General features: G+C 38.6%; 2 protein-coding genes across 3 annotated transcripts; one reads left to right on the top strand and one right to left on the bottom strand.

Moving 5' to 3' along the window:
• Positions 1 to 882: 882 nt before the first annotated feature.
• Positions 883 to 4,769, bottom strand: LOC103966331 (E3 ubiquitin-protein ligase APD2). Its single transcript, XM_009379486.2, has 10 exons — positions 4,437 to 4,769; positions 4,237 to 4,343; positions 4,007 to 4,132; positions 3,818 to 3,911; positions 2,857 to 2,931; positions 2,692 to 2,774; positions 2,185 to 2,331; positions 2,027 to 2,099; positions 1,604 to 1,943; positions 883 to 1,337 (listed from the first exon to the last, which is right to left on the bottom strand). The coding sequence occupies exons 1-10, from the start codon at positions 4,762 to 4,764 to the stop codon at positions 1,262 to 1,264; spliced, it is 1,449 nt and encodes a 482-aa protein (XP_009377761.2). The 5' UTR covers positions 4,765 to 4,769; the 3' UTR covers positions 883 to 1,261.
• Positions 4,770 to 13,765: 8,996 nt separating this feature from the next.
• On the top strand, positions 13,766 to 17,879 carry LOC125472795 (LIMR family protein At5g01460). Of its 2 annotated transcripts, XR_007254699.1 has the most exons (15): positions 13,766 to 14,407; positions 14,529 to 14,614; positions 14,807 to 14,916; positions 15,020 to 15,130; positions 15,373 to 15,471; positions 15,561 to 15,683; positions 15,808 to 15,870; positions 15,953 to 16,017; positions 16,462 to 16,571; positions 16,657 to 16,771; positions 16,883 to 16,948; positions 17,070 to 17,180; positions 17,279 to 17,345; positions 17,438 to 17,718; positions 17,794 to 17,879. XR_007254699.1 is itself a non-coding variant. In XM_048574645.1 (14 exons), exons 1-14 carry the CDS (start codon positions 14,058 to 14,060, stop codon positions 17,483 to 17,485), a joined length of 1,524 nt encoding a protein of 507 aa, XP_048430602.1. In that variant the 5' UTR covers positions 13,766 to 14,057; the 3' UTR covers positions 17,486 to 17,879. The 2 variants fall into 2 exon arrangements, 1 of the variants encoding a protein (XP_048430602.1); XM_048574645.1 differs by having other exon boundaries at positions 17,438 to 17,879.
• The last annotated feature ends 980 nt before the right edge of the window (positions 17,880 to 18,859 follow it).

Here is an 18,859-nt window from a genome sequence, read left to right as displayed (position 1 = left end):
AAAAATTATTTTTAATTTAACAATGTCATGCCCATATTCATATACCATCTCCAACCGAATGGGCTCTACATAGCTGCCTCAATATTTTATTAGTTTTAAGTTTATACTTATTGGTTAATTTAGTTAAACTACTGTTGAATGTTTTTAAATCTAGTCGGTCAATTTGAATTAATTATTGCAACTGAAGAGTTGAACCCCAAAAAAAGGCTAAGAGAAAGGCTATATTTGGCCAACCTAATGCCCCTTTGGCCAAATAATAGTCTGGTGAGCTCTATAAAACTATAGCATAGTCATCGGTTGAAAATAAATTTTTGGGCAAATCATGTCATTTTTTGACTTTTAGACCTTTAACCCTCTCCATTAGAGATGACCTGACTTTCATCAATGCAATTCATCTTAGATATTTCTAACTGTTTACCAATTAGCAATGAATATATTCCGTTGCTATGGGCCATTGTGCGTACGGTTTGCGGATGTATCCGTCCAGTATAATGACGACACACTATAGTGGAGATACGCAGTCAATACACCGTGCACACAATCCAGGTGCATGGGTGAGCAAACCTCGAAAAGTAAGATGCCCGTGTTGCTAGTGATTTTGTTTGACAAGGCTGCTCTAGTTCTAATTTATGAGAGAGGGTCTCACCAGAAACAAACCACAAACACATTATTCTAACCAACTGCCCAAACCCTACATATACACGTAGACAAGAAACGATCGAACTTGGGTACAAACAGACGAGCAAAACTGTCCTGGCCAACACATCAGCCTTCTCAAACACTTAAACAGGAGGAGATTAAACTTGGGAACAAACATTCATGAACCCGGTTTTACAACCAGTTCTTTTTCCCTACATTAACAAGGTCTAGTGACAAATTGAGTTCAATCACACAAAATAAGATGCATAAATTTGTAGAGCAGTCTGAAAAGGGGTTGAACAAACAATATACATCAACAACATTATTATCGTTGAAGATTACAGCTTAAAATCAAATAACTTAACCCAACCTACAACGTGGGAAAGAAAAGAATCGAGAATTTTGAATTCTTTATCCTATTTAGGTGTATCGAGGCTCTCTATACCCGGAAATAATAATACATATGGGTAAGCTGTTGTAAAACGACAGGGCATGGCCTTTTTTAATCCACACTCAGAAACTACCCAGGTAAGTAGGTAACCATCTAAATTTAGCTCTGATCAGTTATATTGGCAGGTAGTAAAGAATGGCGCACACCAGCACTACAAGGAGGTTGAATTACTTAAACTGTAAAGATCTTTCTCACCTTCTTTATGTTCCTCCGACAAACTGGACAAGTAGCAGCTGCCTCCGCAATCCTGTGAAAATTTGAAAAACGTAATCAATCACTAAATTGGATCTGAAACAGATAAACAGGACAAATATGACGTGTGGAACACAGTTCACTAGTATTCTAGAAGCTTATTGGATGAACCTTGTATGAAATCAGAACTTTTGATAGCCTAATGGGCATTGGCCTCGCCAACTGACATAACTAGTTTGTGAAATTGTTGCAGGGTACAGCGCAGAGCAACTTCTCAGTTAGATATGACTATAGAAAGTTATAAACGATTGAGAAAAATACCTTGTTGCACACTCAGAACAAGCCACACAATGCCCGCAGGGAAGGAAAAAGCAGTCCCTGGGAGCATCAAAGCAGATTGCGCAAAGACGACGAGTGTTATTACTTTCACCATCTCTTGACGACTTCCCTTCTCCAGCCAGAAAGTCTTCAAGATCCCCCTCATCGTTTGAGGCAGAATCATAAGATGAGCCCCAACTTGATTGATCATCATCTTTGTAGGCAAGCAATGGGGCTCTCTCAGATCTGAACTCATCATGTTGTACTCTTATTCCATCTTCATTGGTACATCGGTACTTGTTTAAGAAGTTGAAGGCCAACAACATGAGCACAGTCATCCCACCTACACAGGCTGAAATAATTAAATATGATACAGATTAACAGACAAAGGTTACACTATGAAAAGAAATAAGAAAACGAGCCTACCTATACCAACGATATATGTGGTCCATCTTGGGCCATATGATAATTTGACATACTGGTTTGCCATAGGAGTATCCTGAGGAAACCAAAAAACGTAAGAAGAAAGAGTACCAACTTCCAGCGTAGCCTATTTATTTGATAATCCACTAGATTAGTTTTACCTGCTCTGTACCAGGAGTGGTCAACACAGCCACATTTCCCTCCGGAAACAAAATTTTCAAAGTACAGGATTCATCCACGAAAGTACATTTGGAATAAGCCGTATTTGTATTATACACTAAAGCATTCATTGTGAAGTTTAATTGCACCTGTTCAACGTCAAGAGGAACACAAGTGAATACCGTGAATGGGTAACAAATCAACATCAGACCAGCAACAAAATTCTTTAATGTGAGCTATAATAGCATTCGGAAAAGGGGAAAATAGAGGCCCTTGCAAGAGATACTCCCAAGACCAACAAATCAGGATCTATGCCTAGCGCAAAATTAGGTTTTGCATTCTTACTCTCACTCAACCTGTTACTCACTGTAGCAGTATGCTGCGGGCAACAAGGATTGTATTAATCTCATAAGTACCATTTCCCAATATTTTAATCGGATGAGTACAGACCATAGTAACATCTGCATTAATTCCTAGGTTATAGTTTATTCTACATGTTCCACAATTACCTCCACATCATCTGCGTTCAAGTTACCCACAGAAACATAGTAGGTAGAAGACTTTGATAGGTCCTGCTCAATCATACCACTACCTGTGAGGAAGCAATTACTGACATTAGTATAGTACGATTGTGTTGAGAAGACAATAAGATCATATTCCACACTTCGTCTCACCATGAATGTGGTTCCATGATAAAGTAGTATTAGGGTATGTCGGTTCTTCGAGCCACTGAGCAAGGCCTTCTTTACCTACAACGTTCTGGCTTCAGAATGCTATGGAGGTTGAATAAACTTTGCAATAAAGAAAAATGCATGGACAACTGCAGAAAATTCTTATTTTTCAAATAATGCACAAAGACACCACAGAAAAAGAAATCGGAGAAATAGGTCGTGTAAGACCATCTTCAATGGTTGGGCTAAAAGCCAAATTTTTTAACCCGAAAAATTTAGCTTTTAGCCCAAAAACAATTTTTCTGCTCCAACCATTTTAGCCCAGGATTATTAAAGAATGAACTTAGGCTTTTTTTTTTTGTTAAATTAAATTTTTTTTTAAAAATAAATTTGTAGACTATCGTAAATTAATTTTATGAACATTTTAATCTAAAAAAATATAAATTTCGATAAATATTGGGTGGAGTCCACTCTGATTTCTGGGCTAAATTTTGGGGGGAATTTGGCATTGGTTTAGCATTTAGCATTTAGCTCAAAATTTCCCCTTGGGTTGGAGTGGGTTTGGGAGGAAATTTTGGGGGATAATTTGGCTTTTAGCCCACCATTGGAGTTGGTCTAAGTGGCTAATTATGACTTCAGTTAAAAAGTTGGTCTGCAGTCTTCGCTCACTTATGTGGCTTGCTATCTATAAAACAGTATTTCTAGGTATATACCCAGGAATTTGAGTGAAGGGTCGATGACTGCATAGCAGCCATCACGAAACTAATCAATTGGTATTCCAATTTCCTCAGCAGCCCGCTACACTAACCAAAACATACTCAAACTTACTCAAAAATTACAAGTAAAGATATTAAACTTCAATTGCTGTAGTAGTATATATAAAGCATAGATACTAACAAGCATGAGTATTTCTAAAATGAGGAGCATTTTGCGTGGGAAAGAAAAGGAAATGTAGGTTATATACCTTGAGCAATAATAAGAAAAACAGATGAGCTCGGAGAGTTCACGCTGTATGATATACTTATTTGAGACCCCGCATTTAGGTAATATATCCAGTCCTGAAGAAGAAGCACAACGAATTATCATCCTAATCAACAACTAACACATGCTCAAAAAAGATTTCAAAAATTCTTGTGACAGAATGCAAACTTGCCGTATGGGAATCAGCTTTAACCGAGACAGTACGCGTTTCAGACCAAATGGTGGCAGTATCAAGAGGTGGACTACTGTAGAAACCATATAGTATAGGCCCGGGATTTGATATATTCAGCTCTTGTACCTAACAAAGACCAAACAAAAAACCAACCCAGATTGCCAAACAGCACAAAAAAGCAGGCATTCCATCAAAAAATGGAAAATGGCAAAAATTAGAGCAAAAACTACCTTAATAGACTGCACAAAAAATGGGTTAGGTTGCAGAAGAATTGAAGTATTAGGGCCAAGTTCCAAACTCGAAGACCCGTAAACTCCCAAAATCAAAGTCATCGACACTGAAACATCCAATTACCATCAAATTATGGATAATCAAGTAATTAATTAACCATAAAAACCTGAGACAGATAATTTTACAATTGGATACAAACCGAAGAACCAGAAGGTTAGGAGGACGATGATGCAGGACCACGTGTCATCCGTAATCACCGTCGACACCTCATCGAACGCGGGCACATTTCCACCGTACAAAGTGCCGAATTCGTGGTTTTGCTCCAGCTCCGGATGCCGGAAATGGTTGTGTTGCTGGTACCGATTGTCATCGTCCTCCTCTTCCCGCACCTGGGAAGCGTTCGAAGACGACGTCGTAGCGACAGAAGCAGCAGCACCGCCAGAAGTGTCCCTACTGGTCGAAGCAGCAGCAGCAGAAGAAGAAGATGAGGAGGCGGAGGAGGAGGAAGACGACGGTTGGTCTTCCATTGCAAAGAGAGAGGGAAAGGTAACGCACCTGTGGAGGTCTGAGGAAGAAGGTCCATGGAGGGAAGGAGGCGCGGGTGAGTAACTGGTCCACTCACCAGTCAGTCTTTCTTCTTCTCCGAAGGACTGGTAGCTGAGAAGGGTGTCTGTTTTTTATGGTGTTTTAGGAAATTGGATTAGCTCCGACCTTAGACAAGGAATAATCCATATGGACCATTGATTGGTGCGTAAAAGAAACTAGAATTGTTGGTTTGCGAGTGGTAGGCCAAAAAAATGAGTGAATGGAGGCCTGTGGATTCAATTTGAGATTAGTTTTTCCTTAGACTTCGAACTCCAAGATCTGGAGCGGATCCAATTCGGTGTCTTAGAGCATTTCTAAAGTAATAAATAATTTCTTAGAAACAATAGATTTGAAGTCAACTTTTACAGCAACCACTTTGCTGTCAATCCACGTCATGTCACATAAAAATTGACATTTCAGCTGAAAATATTAATATTATCATTTTTATTGTTATTGCTGAAATTGACTTTGTGATGTCTCTTTTAAAAATGCTCTTAAACTTGTGTTTCTACCGGCCAATGACGCTTCCCACCCACACACACCTCCAACTCCAACTCCGATGACTACTACAATTTGATGTTAAAAGTTGGCTTGTAGTAGTAATCGAATGCTGAATTGGATAATGTGCTCAAATGTAGATTTTTTTTTGTTTTTAAAGTACGCTACACTTACCACCTATTTTTAGAGGTATAGGTTCGTCAACACATGTGGATCTCACCTCTATTAGAAGATGATACAATGCCGGTACAAATAAGTGGTACAAGTAATATTTATGTTATTTTTATAGAAAAGAGACATGTGAGAGTTGATTGGTCATGGTCAATGAAAGAGGTGGACATGAGGTTCAATTAAAGAATGAGATGCAACTCTTATACCTCATTTATTGGGTCATTAACAATTTCATACCTCGTCTTTAAAAAATTTTAATGTTATAACTCATCTATGAATTTTTTTACAATTTCATACCTTCCGTCAGTTTTCTGTCAATTATTTCGTTAAAATATTAAAAAATTAATTAAAACTATAAAAATAAAATTATTTAATAATTTTTTTAAATGGAGACCCACCCCTTATCCCCCTCACCCTTTCTTCTCCCTCCCAACTTCCCCAAGCCCAAATCCCACAATGTCTCCTCCAACTTCAACCAGTCGTTCATCTTCGACCCTATCTTCCTCTAGTTCCGTCTCCCCTCCCCCACCTTCCCCTCAGTCCTCCTCTTTCTTCGGCGCCGACGGCTTCTTCCTCATCACTGCCCCCTTTATCACATTCTCCCCTATTCTCAAGCGCCACTGGCTCTCCACCTCCCCTCTCCGATTTTCCAGCATCAACCCCCTCGTCGGCGTCGATTTTCCCCCTCCTCGCCCATCCCTAGCTTCGTTGTCCTTGGTGGCGTCCGATTCCTAGCTCTTTTGTTCTCTCCTCCCAGCCGATTTCCGCTCTGGAAACTCATCCCAGTCGCTCTCCTCCGCCCTATCGGGACCCGAATGTCTGGGCGTAGGCCAGCTGTGGGTTGGGGGAGGCGATTGTGGGGTTGAATTTGAAGGATGAGGAAGAGAGAGCGGCAATGATGGAGTTAAGGGACTGTTTAGGTGGGTTGTAGGTTTGGAGATGGAGGAAGAAAGGGTGGTGAAGGAAGCTTGGGGGGGGGGGGGGGTGGGGGAGACACGGAAAGAACCGAAGAAGAAGAAGAAGGGGCGAAAGAAGTTTTGGGGGGAGGACACGGGAAGAGCCGAAGAAGAAGAAGGCGTGAAGGGTGGGTCCCCATTTAAAAAAATTATTAAATAATTTTATTTTTAAGTTTTTAATATTTAATTAATTTTTTAATATTTTAACGGAATAATTGACAGAAAACTGACGGAATGTATGAAATTGTAAAAAATTCGTAAATGAGGTATGATATTGAAACTTTTAAAAACAAGGTATGAAACTACTAATGATCCAATAGTTGAAGTAGTTTTATGTAATTTAGCTATTATATTATTATAATTTCTTTATAAAATAGATGTGATAGACTTTGCGTATTAGTTTCTCTAAAATGAACTTTCATTGTAAGTGAAAGGAGTTAGTGTTGGATAAAGCAAAAAGACCCACTTTGGCAATCTTACGAAATAACCCATAACTTATATTAAATGTTTCCATTTCTAAGCATAAAAATTACACACATATTGATTGCACGAGTGATTAAGTGCGAACAATATTAATGCTATTAATAATGGAAACCTGTCTCTTCAAAACTTTAACAGTTTTACCATCAAAGTTAATTTTTTTTAAAATGACTAAACACGTTTCGAAGTTAGTGTCTAAAAATACGCTAAATTACTTTGCCAAAAAAAAAAAGAGTACGGTAATTTCTATTAGTGGATAAAAAATGGTTTTACCTTTTAAATCAATGAAACAAGTTGGAGCTATGATGTCCAACGAAATTGTTTGTTAAGGAATTTTTAGTAAAGTAAGAGCCTCCATTCTCCAAGCCACCTAACCAAACGGAGAAAACGGCTCGAACCTTCTCCTCTACATACTAAATGAGCAAACCAGTGAACGAGCTTCCAACAAAACTGAATCTACTAATTAGGGCAAGGAAAGTTCTACCATCTACATATATAGCCATAGGCAAATTAAAGCGAAATCAAAAGTGAAGGGAGCAAAGAGATTCGCCATTTAAATCGATTCGATTCGAGAATTGTGGCTTTCAGTACGGGAGAGCGACGTAAACAAATGAGGGAAATGAGTCGAGATCTTCGGTCCTTCTTCGAGCAACAAGGATGGAAGGTCGTCGGCGTTTGGAAAAGAGGGTGGTATCGAGTTCGAACCAACCTCAAGATATAGCTTGGAGGACAAGAAACCAGATTCGCGGATGCCGTCTTCTTTTTCAATTGGCTTATTCCATAACAACTTGTACTTTTAAGTTGCAATAATTCGTGTAACATGATTTTAGAATCTTAGTTTGTAGATGGTCCTAGGATCGAAGACCTCCCATCATTTCATTGTTCAGTATCAATCTCTGATTAATTTATAATGAGTGAGGTTGCAGTTGCAGTATACATTTATAATTTATCCAGCATTCTATTCACATCTTCATTTTGGAACCTCAAGTTTTCGGCGTCTACCAATTTGATGGGGTATGTTTGAAACCATGGCTCTTGAATGATACATAAAATACTACAGGGTGTGTTTAATTTGCGGTTGTCAGATCTACTGAATTAAAGCAGATAAAATGACAGAAGTTAATAAAGGGTGTGAGAGAAGTAAAAGGATGTGTGTAGATAGCACACCCCAAATATTATTGTCATCTCTATTGACCATATGTACCATAAAAGTTTGTAACATATGAGGAGTTAGATGAAGTCGTATATAACTATAGTGGCGTGAAATGATATTGCACGTACTATTGCGTTATTAGATTGAGGTGTTACTGTAAAAGTGTGTTCAGTCTATCTAAGTTGCTCATGCATATAAAAATTTATCGTTAATGGATTTTAAAACGTCAACGTTGGGAGATAGAAATTTATTGAAGGAAGCATAAGTCAGCAATAATGCTGCTGACAATCCTTGTCAAAATGTTCTGTGTTGCACATGGAAATGTTGTATTTCTGCATTATTGGTCTTATTTTTTGTTGCTGTTTAGACTAAAGAAGTATCCTAACATTTTTACTTTTGCTCTTTTGGCCAACCATTTCAAAAGCAAGAGAACACACATAAGTTTCGTTACAGAAACACTTTTTAACTTTTTTTTTTTAATACCTTTTTAGTTACAACTTATATTAGCGTTTTGAAGTGATGACACTTATGCAAAGTAGTCAACGAAAAGTCAACACATATTGGTTCAGTTAGTAAGGTCCCTGCCTTGTGTGTCGCCCCACTAAGGTTCGCATTCCGCTGCCAGCAATCTTGTGTTGGTAGGTGATCTGAAAAACCAACAAAGGGGGCACAAAACCCTCTGTAAGTCCTAAAAAAGGATTGTGGTATGCCTGGTCCTGGGATGTAGTAGCCTCCCCTCCCATTAAACTTTCTGACATAAAAAAACGTAGTCAACCAAAAAAAACAACCCAACCATCCAGGACATCAACTAATTTCCCATGTCAACTATTTTAAGAAGTCTCGGTTTGCTAATTTAGAAAGGTTAAGGTGGCAAGTAGCAAGCTATATATGTTCTCAAAAAGCTGCGATTAATATCATATATTTTGGAAAAAAAGGATTGCCTACTTTCCCGTCGATCTCATTCAATACTTGTTTTGAATTAGATGGCAGAACTGACGGAGCAGGTTAAGCAGAAAACTAAGAAAATGAAGAAGGTGTTTAGCACACATGGAGGGAAGGTCGTCACAGTATGCAAGAAAGGATGGTACACTCTTCGAATCCGTGTCTTCGAATCCGTCTCAAAATATAAGAAGTGATCGATATACCAAATGATGCCTTTGAGAATCTCAACGTAAAAATTTAGAATGTATGCAACGTTGATACTTTGATATATAAAAACCAATTGTTCTTTAGACAGAAAAAATGCACGCGTTGAGAAAACGTCATTCCTTGCTTGATCTCCATGGTCGAGTTCATGGTGTAAGTGTTGGTGTATATCATTATAATTATGGCCAAATTTTTTTCGTGATCCTTGTGATGATACCCTACTTTTAAATAGACTTCTGTGGTGAAAAAACTATTAATTGTAATCTTGTGGTGAAATTCGTTATCAATCATAGTCCAAATTGGATTTTTCCTCATTCTTCTGTCATTTGTAGAGGCAAAATTGTTATTTTCGTTTTTATTGATTCCATCAACGAATCATAAAACGTTATATGGACATAATTTTTTTTTTTTTTTTAAACTTTTAGAGCTACAATAAAAAAAAATAAACAATAAAATTACAAGGTTCATATTATCAAACTTTCTCATTTCAAGAGAACCAAGAGTTCAAATTCAAGATTTAAAAAATCACAAAGTACCTCGCCGCGTTTAGATTAGAATATAAGTTATTATGCAAACATTGCATTTACTTTCATTTTAAGAACAATGATGGACGGGATGTCTAGGGTTATGTGAGAGAGAGGGGGGAAGGTGGTGGGTGGGCTGTGGCTGACAAGGGTAGGGATTGGGGAGGGATTTCATTTTTCTTTTTCCTTCTATTTTTGTTGATTATAAAAAGTAGAATTACCAAAAAGAAAAGAAAAAAGAATGGAATGATCTTTTTACCCTTGCATGTGGATGAGATTTTAACAGAAATTTCAATTTGGATTACGATTGATAACGAACTTCACCACATGGTTAAGATTAACACTTTTTTCACCACATGGGTCGATTTAAAAGTAATATCTCACCACAGGGATCAAGAAAAAAATTTAGCCTTATAATTATATATTCATGTCTAGATTATAGAGCATTATCAAATATGAAGGGTTCAATTATTTAATTAGGGTTTCAAGAATTCAAGGCTTGACGCCTTGTATTTCTCCCCTTCAATTATCTTTATTTTCTTGTACAACAAGTGAAATTAATTTGGTTATTTGAAAAATCAACAGCTTTTATCCAATATATTACAGCACTGTTAATTGAATCAGCACATTTCAACGCTTCAGCAAAACAGCGTTCTCCAAACATGAACTGATTATTTGTATAGGAAACACATACAGAATCGAACATGCATATACATGTTTACCAGGCCATTAATAATTTAATATCAAGCATGCATGGGGTAGGGTTTAATTTCTACAAGCTATAATTTAGGGTTTAGGGTTCAACCCATTACATATGCACTTTCTTGGTGCGCCCTATAGCTATCAGTCACACAGCTGCAACTACCAGCACATTCGATGAAGGAGCTCTTGCCAGCATCAGGTCCTTCAGGTTCAACCTTGAAGATGACACATTTCTAGCTTTCGCCACACTCGCAGTACGCTTCGTTTGCACCTAAATTTTCTACCTCCTCCTTCGTTTGCACCTAAATTTTCTACCTCCTCCTTCACCGTCATGGCCTCCTCTGTCACTATCCCGTCTTCATAACTGTCAAAGAATTAGGCATTATCGTTACGACCATATATGAACTAATTTACGGACACTGCTAGGCTCCTTACATAGGAGTCATTCCTCTTTCAGTAATAATGGGACATCAATATTTAAGGTCATAAAAAGAATGAATAGTTCCAATTATAACAATTGTACAGTAAATTGTTGTCACGTCGTCATTGAAAGGAATCCTGAGCCAAGTATTGTTCCTTGTACTTGTAAACTGTAAATAATTTAGATTAGTTTGTTCCTACGCTGATTGACATACATAACACAGGTGCAATTTACACCACAGCTGAAGAAGGCCTTGCAAGCATCCGGTCCTTCGGTCCTAGTGATGACACATTCCCACCCTTCGCCACACCGACAAAACGCTTTGCTGCTGCCGGAGTTGCCTCCCGCTGCGACAGACGTGCACAAATTAGAGGCAGCTATGACATGGTGCGTCTGACAAAACCCTTGAACTAGAAATACAATATAAACACAAATATTTTGCATCTTATTCTCTTACTATAAATATGTAACAAATTCGTACATCCAATCCAAACAAGACGAACATCCCTTAAAAAATATAAGTAGAAATAGTTGACCTTATAATCTGGTAATTAAAAACAAGTCCTAATTATCGTCGGCCTCTTGAGCAGCTGTTGGCCTTTCCTCAATCCTATTAGGTAAGCTTCTTAAGGTTGTACAGCACAAAGCAGAAGCAAGCAGTGGAGCGTGAGCGGTCAATATCATTCACGAGTCCATGGATGGCACTTGCTCTCTAAGGTTGGCTTGGCTATCAGAAAGCAACCAACCATTTGGGCAATGGAGGTGCGGCAAGGCGATTCCATATAGAAATCGTATTCAAAGATGCAAGACGCAAGGATGTCGACAGAGATACTACTAGTCGACCTTGAAACGGAAAAGTGAAATCTTATGACAAGAAAACGCATCTTGGAGCGCTGCCTTCTATACTTGTGCGATCCATAACTGCGAAATTGAAAAGGCAACTGATCAGGGGATCAGATTAGAGCCAAGGAGCTCAACAGATTCATTGTCTTCCATCATGCGGTAAGCAGCTAGGCCTCAAAGAGAATGTTCTTGGTCGGTCTCTTGATACGCAAACATTAGCTTTTCATCGTCACTATCATCCAAGTCGAGGACTGAAGCCTTGCCCGCGAAGGGAAAGTCCATGCCATTGAAGAACATGGAAGACAGTTGTCTCCAGTGTTGCCGTTCGGGATCCTTCTCGGCCACGTCAAAGCAGAACACAGGAGTTTCGAGGCTGGAGACCAATACCTTAGTGCCCACAACAGCATAAGAAAAATAAGGACCACTACGAAGGTGGAAGAATGGAGTTTCCGGCAGAGTAACCCATTCCTTGGATGTCTCATAAAGTACCTCAAAAGTGGGAGGGAGACACAAAGAAAAAGGAGAACGGGAGAGAGCATAGAGATCATTCTTCCCGTCGTCCCCGTTGAACTCAACCATACACGGTTGGGTTTTTTCGCCCTATGAATTCCTCGGTTATAATCCTGCGGCTGCTTTCAGAAAGGGGCTTAATGGAAGGATTCGATTCGACAATAGAACCTGTCTCAAACACATAAATCTTCTTACTTGCAGTCAATGAGGGTCCTGACTTTATCCTATCGGGTTCCAAGCCGCCGGCAAAAGTAATTTGGGAGCCGAAGACGCCACAGCCAGGCGAGTAGCAAAGATTCTCGTCATGTATGGAAGCCAAATTAATTCCGCAGCAGGGGCAATTCACCGGAGCCGGAGGAACAGAAGTCGCATACTTTGGTTGTCACGAGCTCATCGCCGTCAACAGTAGGAGGTTGAGCGTGAATCTTACAGGAGCATGATAACAAAATCTGCGAAATCGATGGAGTGGACAATGTAACGAGGGTGATCCCCCACGTACTGGACCATGCAAATATACAAAGACCTATTCTCCTTCTCAGACTGCACCCTCCCTCGTTTCACCTTCTGAGTCTGCAGCTCCTCCATCTCTCTCTACTCTCGGCTCTCGCAAACCCTAATTTTCTTTGTTTCTCATTTTATCATAAGAAGAATTTAGGTTGCATATATTGTTGAAAATTTGATATAATCACCTTAAAATACTACCTTACTCTAGATACTTAATAGTCTACAGATTATTGACTATTATCAAAAGGAAATGATTTCTGCACATTTTTTTTCATCTCTTATACAACTCTCTCTATTAGCCATCGATTGAAAAAATCTACGGAGAATAAGAGGCTAGAATGTGCGGAACGGGTATGCAAAAATCCAAGTTTCAATAAGCAAATTTGAAAATAGTTATTTATTTGAGGGAAATTCAATAAGCAAATTCGAGAAAGTTGTTTCGCTATTTTTTAATTCCAACCAGCAATTAAACTCTTAAATATGTGTTAAATTAGAATAATAGTGACAAAAACAAAAAAGATTTAAAGTGAGTGCAAATTCAATTCGGTTTATTTGTTCGTTTGAACTTTGAACACATTTTAACTAGGAAGTATTTTGCACTAACACCAGTGAAGTTGAAGAAGAAGAACCAAAGTGAACAATCCTCAACAGTATAGGGAGCAAATATGAAATTATCCATAAAATATAAAAAAATTTCATAAAAGAAAACTAACGAAAAGTTTAAAAAAACTTTAATTTGAATAAAAAATAACAAATAAATGTGTAATGAATAGTATCAGTTAAAAATGTAATTTTTCGTTAAAAATAAACAGTACCGAGACCTTTGTTAAAACTTTCAAAAATAAATTGAAGACGGTCCCACTTTTTAGTTTGAACACTCTCCCGCATTAATGACGTCAGTCACGTCATTTCCGCCGCGGAGCTTTCGAGCGATTTATACATGTCTCGAACCGGCCTCTAGCCGCATTGCCTCAATGTTTGACAGCCTGTCGCTGTTTGTCGCGGACAGCCCCTCATTTTACAATAAAACCCCCGAACCACCTCCCTCGCCGCCCTTATCTCTTCAAGGACAGAACCGTAATTATAACTCCAACGGCAAAACGGACCTACAGGTCCTACACCACCTCACTGGAACCGAGACTTCAACCTTTCCCGGTTTTCCCTTTCTCTCCCTCAACGGCTCTGCTTCTCTTCGAACCAGCGACAGAGATCTGCGATCACTCGAACGCGCAATTTCACATCCCTAACCCTAATTTCTGATTCCCCTTCTCGATCTCTCCGATTCGATTCGATTCGAATCGAGAGCAGCTGAAACGACGCCGCCGCGATGGGCGATTTCAACCTCGCGCTCGTCATCGTTGCCATTGTTCTCTGCATCATCGTCTTCGTCTTCAATGTCTACCTGCTCGTCAATTACCAGCACCCCGACGATAAGAACCAGGCATACTTCCCCAAATTCGTCGTCGTTTTGGGGCTCTCCGTCGCCGCAATTTCAATACTCATGCTGCCGGCCGACGTGGCCAACCGCCAGGCGTGTCGCCACGCGATATATAATGGCGCGTGCAATCTCACTCTCCCGATGAAGGATCTGTGGCTCGCAATCTATATCCTTGACGCCGTGCTCGTATTCTTCATCATCCCCTTTGCTATGTTCTACTACGAAGGAGACCAGGACAAGTAGGTACTTGTAGGGTTTTTGATCAAAATTATGATTTTCTTATGAATGCTCGTCAGATTCTTGTGTTTATTCAGCTTGCTATTGCTGATTTGTGAATTGAGTTTGTGTTTTTGTGTTCAGGAGTGTTGGAAAACGGATTGGAAGCGCTTTGTTGTGGGTAGGGGTGACTGCCATTGTCTGCGCTCTTGTGCTCGGAATCTTATACGGTTGGTTCGCTTCACTTGTCATTTTCATCTGAACATTTATTGCTTTGCACTGAAAGAATTGTTCTTTTCTCGACAACTGTGCGTCACGAGTTTTAAGTATTTGTTTGGTTAAATTTTGATTCTTTGTTGTACATGTTTTGTTAGAAGACTCTGGATTGTGTATCGTTTGTTTACTCTTTGATTGTTTACCAGGGCTAGTTGGGAAGGTGGACTTTACTATTAGGCACCTCTCTTCTTCCACAGCTTCCTTTAGTTCATTTGACTTTTCTAGCAGTAATGAATGCATAAATGGCGCAAAGGCGGTATGTGCTTGTCACATGGTGTTATATTGGCCTATGATTGCACCAACTTGGTCCTCTTACTCATATTGGTTTTATTTGTGTCCTGCTTCTCTTGTTCTTACAGTGCTCTGCATATCTTGCAAGTGATACGTCAGAGAAAACATGGACAATGCGTACTACCTTTCCAGAATATGTCGTTGCTCTTGCTACCATTGTTGGATCCGTGCTTTTTACCGTAAGTTTATTCCCAGAATTCGTCACATATTTGTGTTGCTATTGAATATGCATGTGATAACTGGGGAGTCTTTACCCATTTTTAGATAAATGAGTGTGGATGATGAAAAGAGATGAGCTTCTTTTGTTTAAATCTTGAGAACTATTGCTTGATGAAAAGATATTATAGTGTCATTGCATTTTCCCATCTACTTTTTATATAGTATAAAATATATTAAATCCACATCCTTCTTTATCATCCAGATATTCGGTGGTATTGGCATTGCTTGTCTACCGCTGGGACTCATATTTTCATTCATCCGGCGTCCAAAGGCTGTTATTACTCGGTCACAGTATATCAAGGTACTACTTTATTTTCTATCAAGCGTAAAGTTTAAGATGATGAAGATTGTTTTGATTGCTTATGGGTAGTTTTCCTTGTTATATTCTAGGAAGCTACTGAACTGGGCAAGAAAGCGAAAGAGTTGAAGAAAGCAGCTGATGCGCTTCATCAAGAAGAAAGAGGCGGCTCTAAGGGTAGAAAATGGCGTAAAAATGTAAAGGCAGTGGAAAAGGTATATCCAATTTCTGCATATAGTGTAAATTTTATTTCACAGTTAGGCATCAGTTTTTATTTTTTTGTTCTGTCTTGTTTTAACAACTTAAGTCATCAAAAGTTTTCTTTGCTTAATTTTGCAGGAGCTGCTTCAATTAGAAGAAGATGTAAAACTTCTAGAAGAGGTGTATCCTCAAGGAGAGAAGGTAAGGGGAATTACACATGCGACTTGTTGTACATTTGATATATATAGCTCTCTTCTATTCTAATTGTCCTGCGTCAATTCAGGCTGAGACTGCTTGGGCTATGACGGTTCTTGGGTACTTGGCAAAACTTGTGTTGGGAATTTTAGGGTGAGTGCTGATGTTGTCCATTTAATCATTGTAATATCTAATTATGCTTAGTGATTTAAACGGCTCTGGCTTCCTGAGATGATTGAGATGAGATAGATATTTGAGAGCAGAAAGTCTTAGACAAGGAAGAAGAAAGATTATGTTGTGGAAGAGAAATTCAAGCATTTGATATAACTTATAATTATAATATATGCATTTCACTATGGTATATTTTTGTTCGTGCTCACCGTAGGCAGTGATGTTTGAATATAGCTTGATTATGCTGTAACATTTATATAGCTTGGGTGGTTAGGAATACTTTATTCTCTGTAAGGCTATGACTTGTTATCATTCATGATTTTTGTCATAGCATCTACTGCCATAGTTCTTGTTTTCTTGTGTGTCATGCTTTCTTTAATGACTGATGATTTATTCATACTGAAACCTTTTGCCCGTGTTTTTCAGATTGATTGTTTCAGTGGCTTGGATTGCTCATATCGTCATATATCTATTGATTAGCCCTCCATTTTCTCCTTTCTTGAATGAAGTTTTCATCAAGCTGGATGATGTTTGGGGTACTTTCATAATATAGTTCTCTTGCCTCTACATTATATAGTTTCTTCTTCTGAATGAGTTTGATCTGCTTATCTTCTTCATCAGGTCTTTTAGGCACTGTTGCGTTTGCATTCTTCTGCTTCTACCTCCTGCTTGCAGTTATTGCTGGGGCCATGATGCTTGGGATGAAATTAGTTTTCATCACAATTCATCCGATGAAGTAATGATATTTCTGTTTCCGGCCTTACGTATTTAACAGTTTTTGTATGCACCTTCATAGTTTAATCACCAAAAGGCTTGGTTGCTCATAAATTTAATTTACTCATTTCAGGTGGGGTGCTACTCTAATGAATTCATTTTTATTTAACGTGGGACTTATACTGCTTAGCTCCATCAGGTTAGTATCTTTGTGATTCTCATTTACATATGAGATGAAGACTGCGTGTTCATGGTTCCCTAAATTTCTGAAGATTTCTATAAATCACGATTGTAATTATTACTGGTTTCCACTGTTTCAGTGTGATTCAGTTCTGCTCCACAGCGTTTGCATACTATGCTCAAGCAACTGCAGCACAAGAAATATTTGGTCACACCTTGCAATCTCTTCGTGGAATTAGATATCTGTACAAGTGAGCTGTTTTGTTTTCTCCGATTCAATCTAATTAGACTTGTATTATGTATGTATGTTCTACTGATATGGTTATACATTTTGGTATTTGCATTACAGGTACAATGTGTTCCAAATTGCATTTATTGTCCTGGCGGGACTGACGTTTGTGTACTATGCTGCTTTTGTATGTTTTCTAACTGTATGTTCTTTTTTTTTGGTTTATTAGTCTTTTCTACGGGCTTTCAAGAGTAAAGTATTATTGGTTTAAAATTTCAGGGATGGAGAAGAAAAAAACCTAGTGGCAGGTTCCAACTTTCGTCTTAATTTACGTTTTCCCTAGAGCAGCATGCACCCACTTGTAGCTGTTGGAATTCCCGGTTTTATCATCTCTTTTCGGTGTGTTTTCACATTTGGATGCATATGCCTAGTTTTGATCTAATGTTGAAAGGTTTTGGAGGAGTAGGCGGATATCATCGGAGTTTGCATTGGGTTAGTGCAGGGGGAGTAGCATGTTCAGTGTTCTCCTGCTGCCACCGCCGATTGTTTCCCCCCTGTTTGTATGTAAATTTCCTTTATTTGACTTCTTGTGTTATAAATTGGTTTGGTCTTGTAATCGTGTTAATCCTTTGCAGACGTGGAAACTGGATCCCTGGAACTGCCGTTGATGTAACATAACCACTGGGAACAAATTATTGTACGAGCAGCCATTTTAGTTTCATATTTGCTCACTTTTACGGGTAGCGATTTTAGACACGATACTATATGACTCAAAATCCCCACGAATATACTCTACATGAGTCATGACCATTTTACTTCATATTTGCTTTATGGTAAGCAGTTCGTTTTGTCTTTATGAAATGTGATATATACCTCTTCATGAGTCTCTGAACACACACTAGTGTTTCGAAAAGAGGAAATTGTAGCAATGGTTTCTCAACTTTAACTTAATTGGAGTAATAGTCTCTCAAATAAAATTCGTGACTATGGGTCGCGTAACTCAACGAATCGTGTATCTATGGTCTTTTTTGTCAACTCCGTTAGAATTTCTGTCAAAATGAGTTACGTGCGTGGCACATGAGGTTGAATCAAAGATAATTAGGGAAAACCAATTGACAAAAATGATAGCAATGGTCCTTCAACTTTAACCTAATTGGAGAAATGGTATTTCAACTTTAACCTAATTGGAACAATAATGCTTTTAACTTTAATCCAATTGCAGCATGGTCCTTTTAACATGAATCATTTTGACGAAATTCTGACAGTTGACGAAAGAATCATAGTTGCACTTTTTGATGAGTTAAGAGATCAATAATCATGAATATTTAGTTGAGGGACCATTGCTACAATTTGCTCTTTCAAAAATAACCATTTGCCTTGAAAAAATTCGGGCAGGATATTTTATTATAAAACGATTGCATTAGTGGTTATATGTTAGATTAGACAGTTCACGGAGTTCAAATCCACGTCGAATTGCAAAGGCACAACTTCTTTCCACATAAAGGGCCATTTGCAAGGGCAGGATTTGGAATCATCATGAATCAGATAGTTCACTTGTAAATTTTCCTTTTGTTACAAAGGAGGCCCAAGGACGAGGACGGGGAAGAGCGAGAGTTAAACTCTCTACAAGTCCTCAACTATGATTCAACAGTGTTCTGCAAATCACATCTGAATATATCTTAAATCTCAATGCTTAGTCCC

This window comes from the organism of the source record quoted next, unplaced genomic scaffold (genome assembly GCF_019419815.1).
Source record: "Pyrus x bretschneideri cultivar Hongxiangsu unplaced genomic scaffold, Pyrus_bretschneideri_v1 Contig11, whole genome shotgun sequence".
In the NCBI taxonomy this organism is placed as follows: domain Eukaryota; kingdom Viridiplantae; phylum Streptophyta; class Magnoliopsida; order Rosales; family Rosaceae; genus Pyrus; species Pyrus x bretschneideri.
This window is presented reverse-complemented; position numbering and strand designations above follow the sequence as displayed.

What these genes read in the sequence shown, in the direction of transcription:
- LOC103966331 (XM_009379486.2), bottom strand. Translation starts at nt 4,764, where the DNA reads ATGGAAGACCAACCGTCGTCTTCCTCCTCCTCCGCCTCCTCATCTTCT. An exon ending in TTTTCTTATTATTGCTCAAG is followed by an intron (nt 2,932 to 3,817) that starts GTATATAACCTA and finishes AGAACGTTGTAG; the next exon opens with GTAAAGAAGGCCTTGCTCAG. An exon ending in TGTTCTGAGTGTGCAACAAG is followed by an intron (nt 1,338 to 1,603) that starts GTATTTTTCTCA and finishes AAATTTTCACAG; the next exon opens with GATTGCGGAGGCAGCTGCTA.
- LOC125472795 (XM_048574645.1), top strand. Translation starts at nt 14,058, where the DNA reads ATGGGCGATTTCAACCTCGCGCTCGTCATCGTTGCCATTGTTCTCTGC. An exon ending in TGTATCCTCAAGGAGAGAAG is followed by an intron (nt 15,871 to 15,952) that starts GTAAGGGGAATT and finishes GCGTCAATTCAG; the next exon opens with GCTGAGACTGCTTGGGCTAT. An exon ending in CAAGCTGGATGATGTTTGGG is followed by an intron (nt 16,572 to 16,656) that starts GTACTTTCATAA and finishes CTTCTTCATCAG; the next exon opens with GTCTTTTAGGCACTGTTGCG.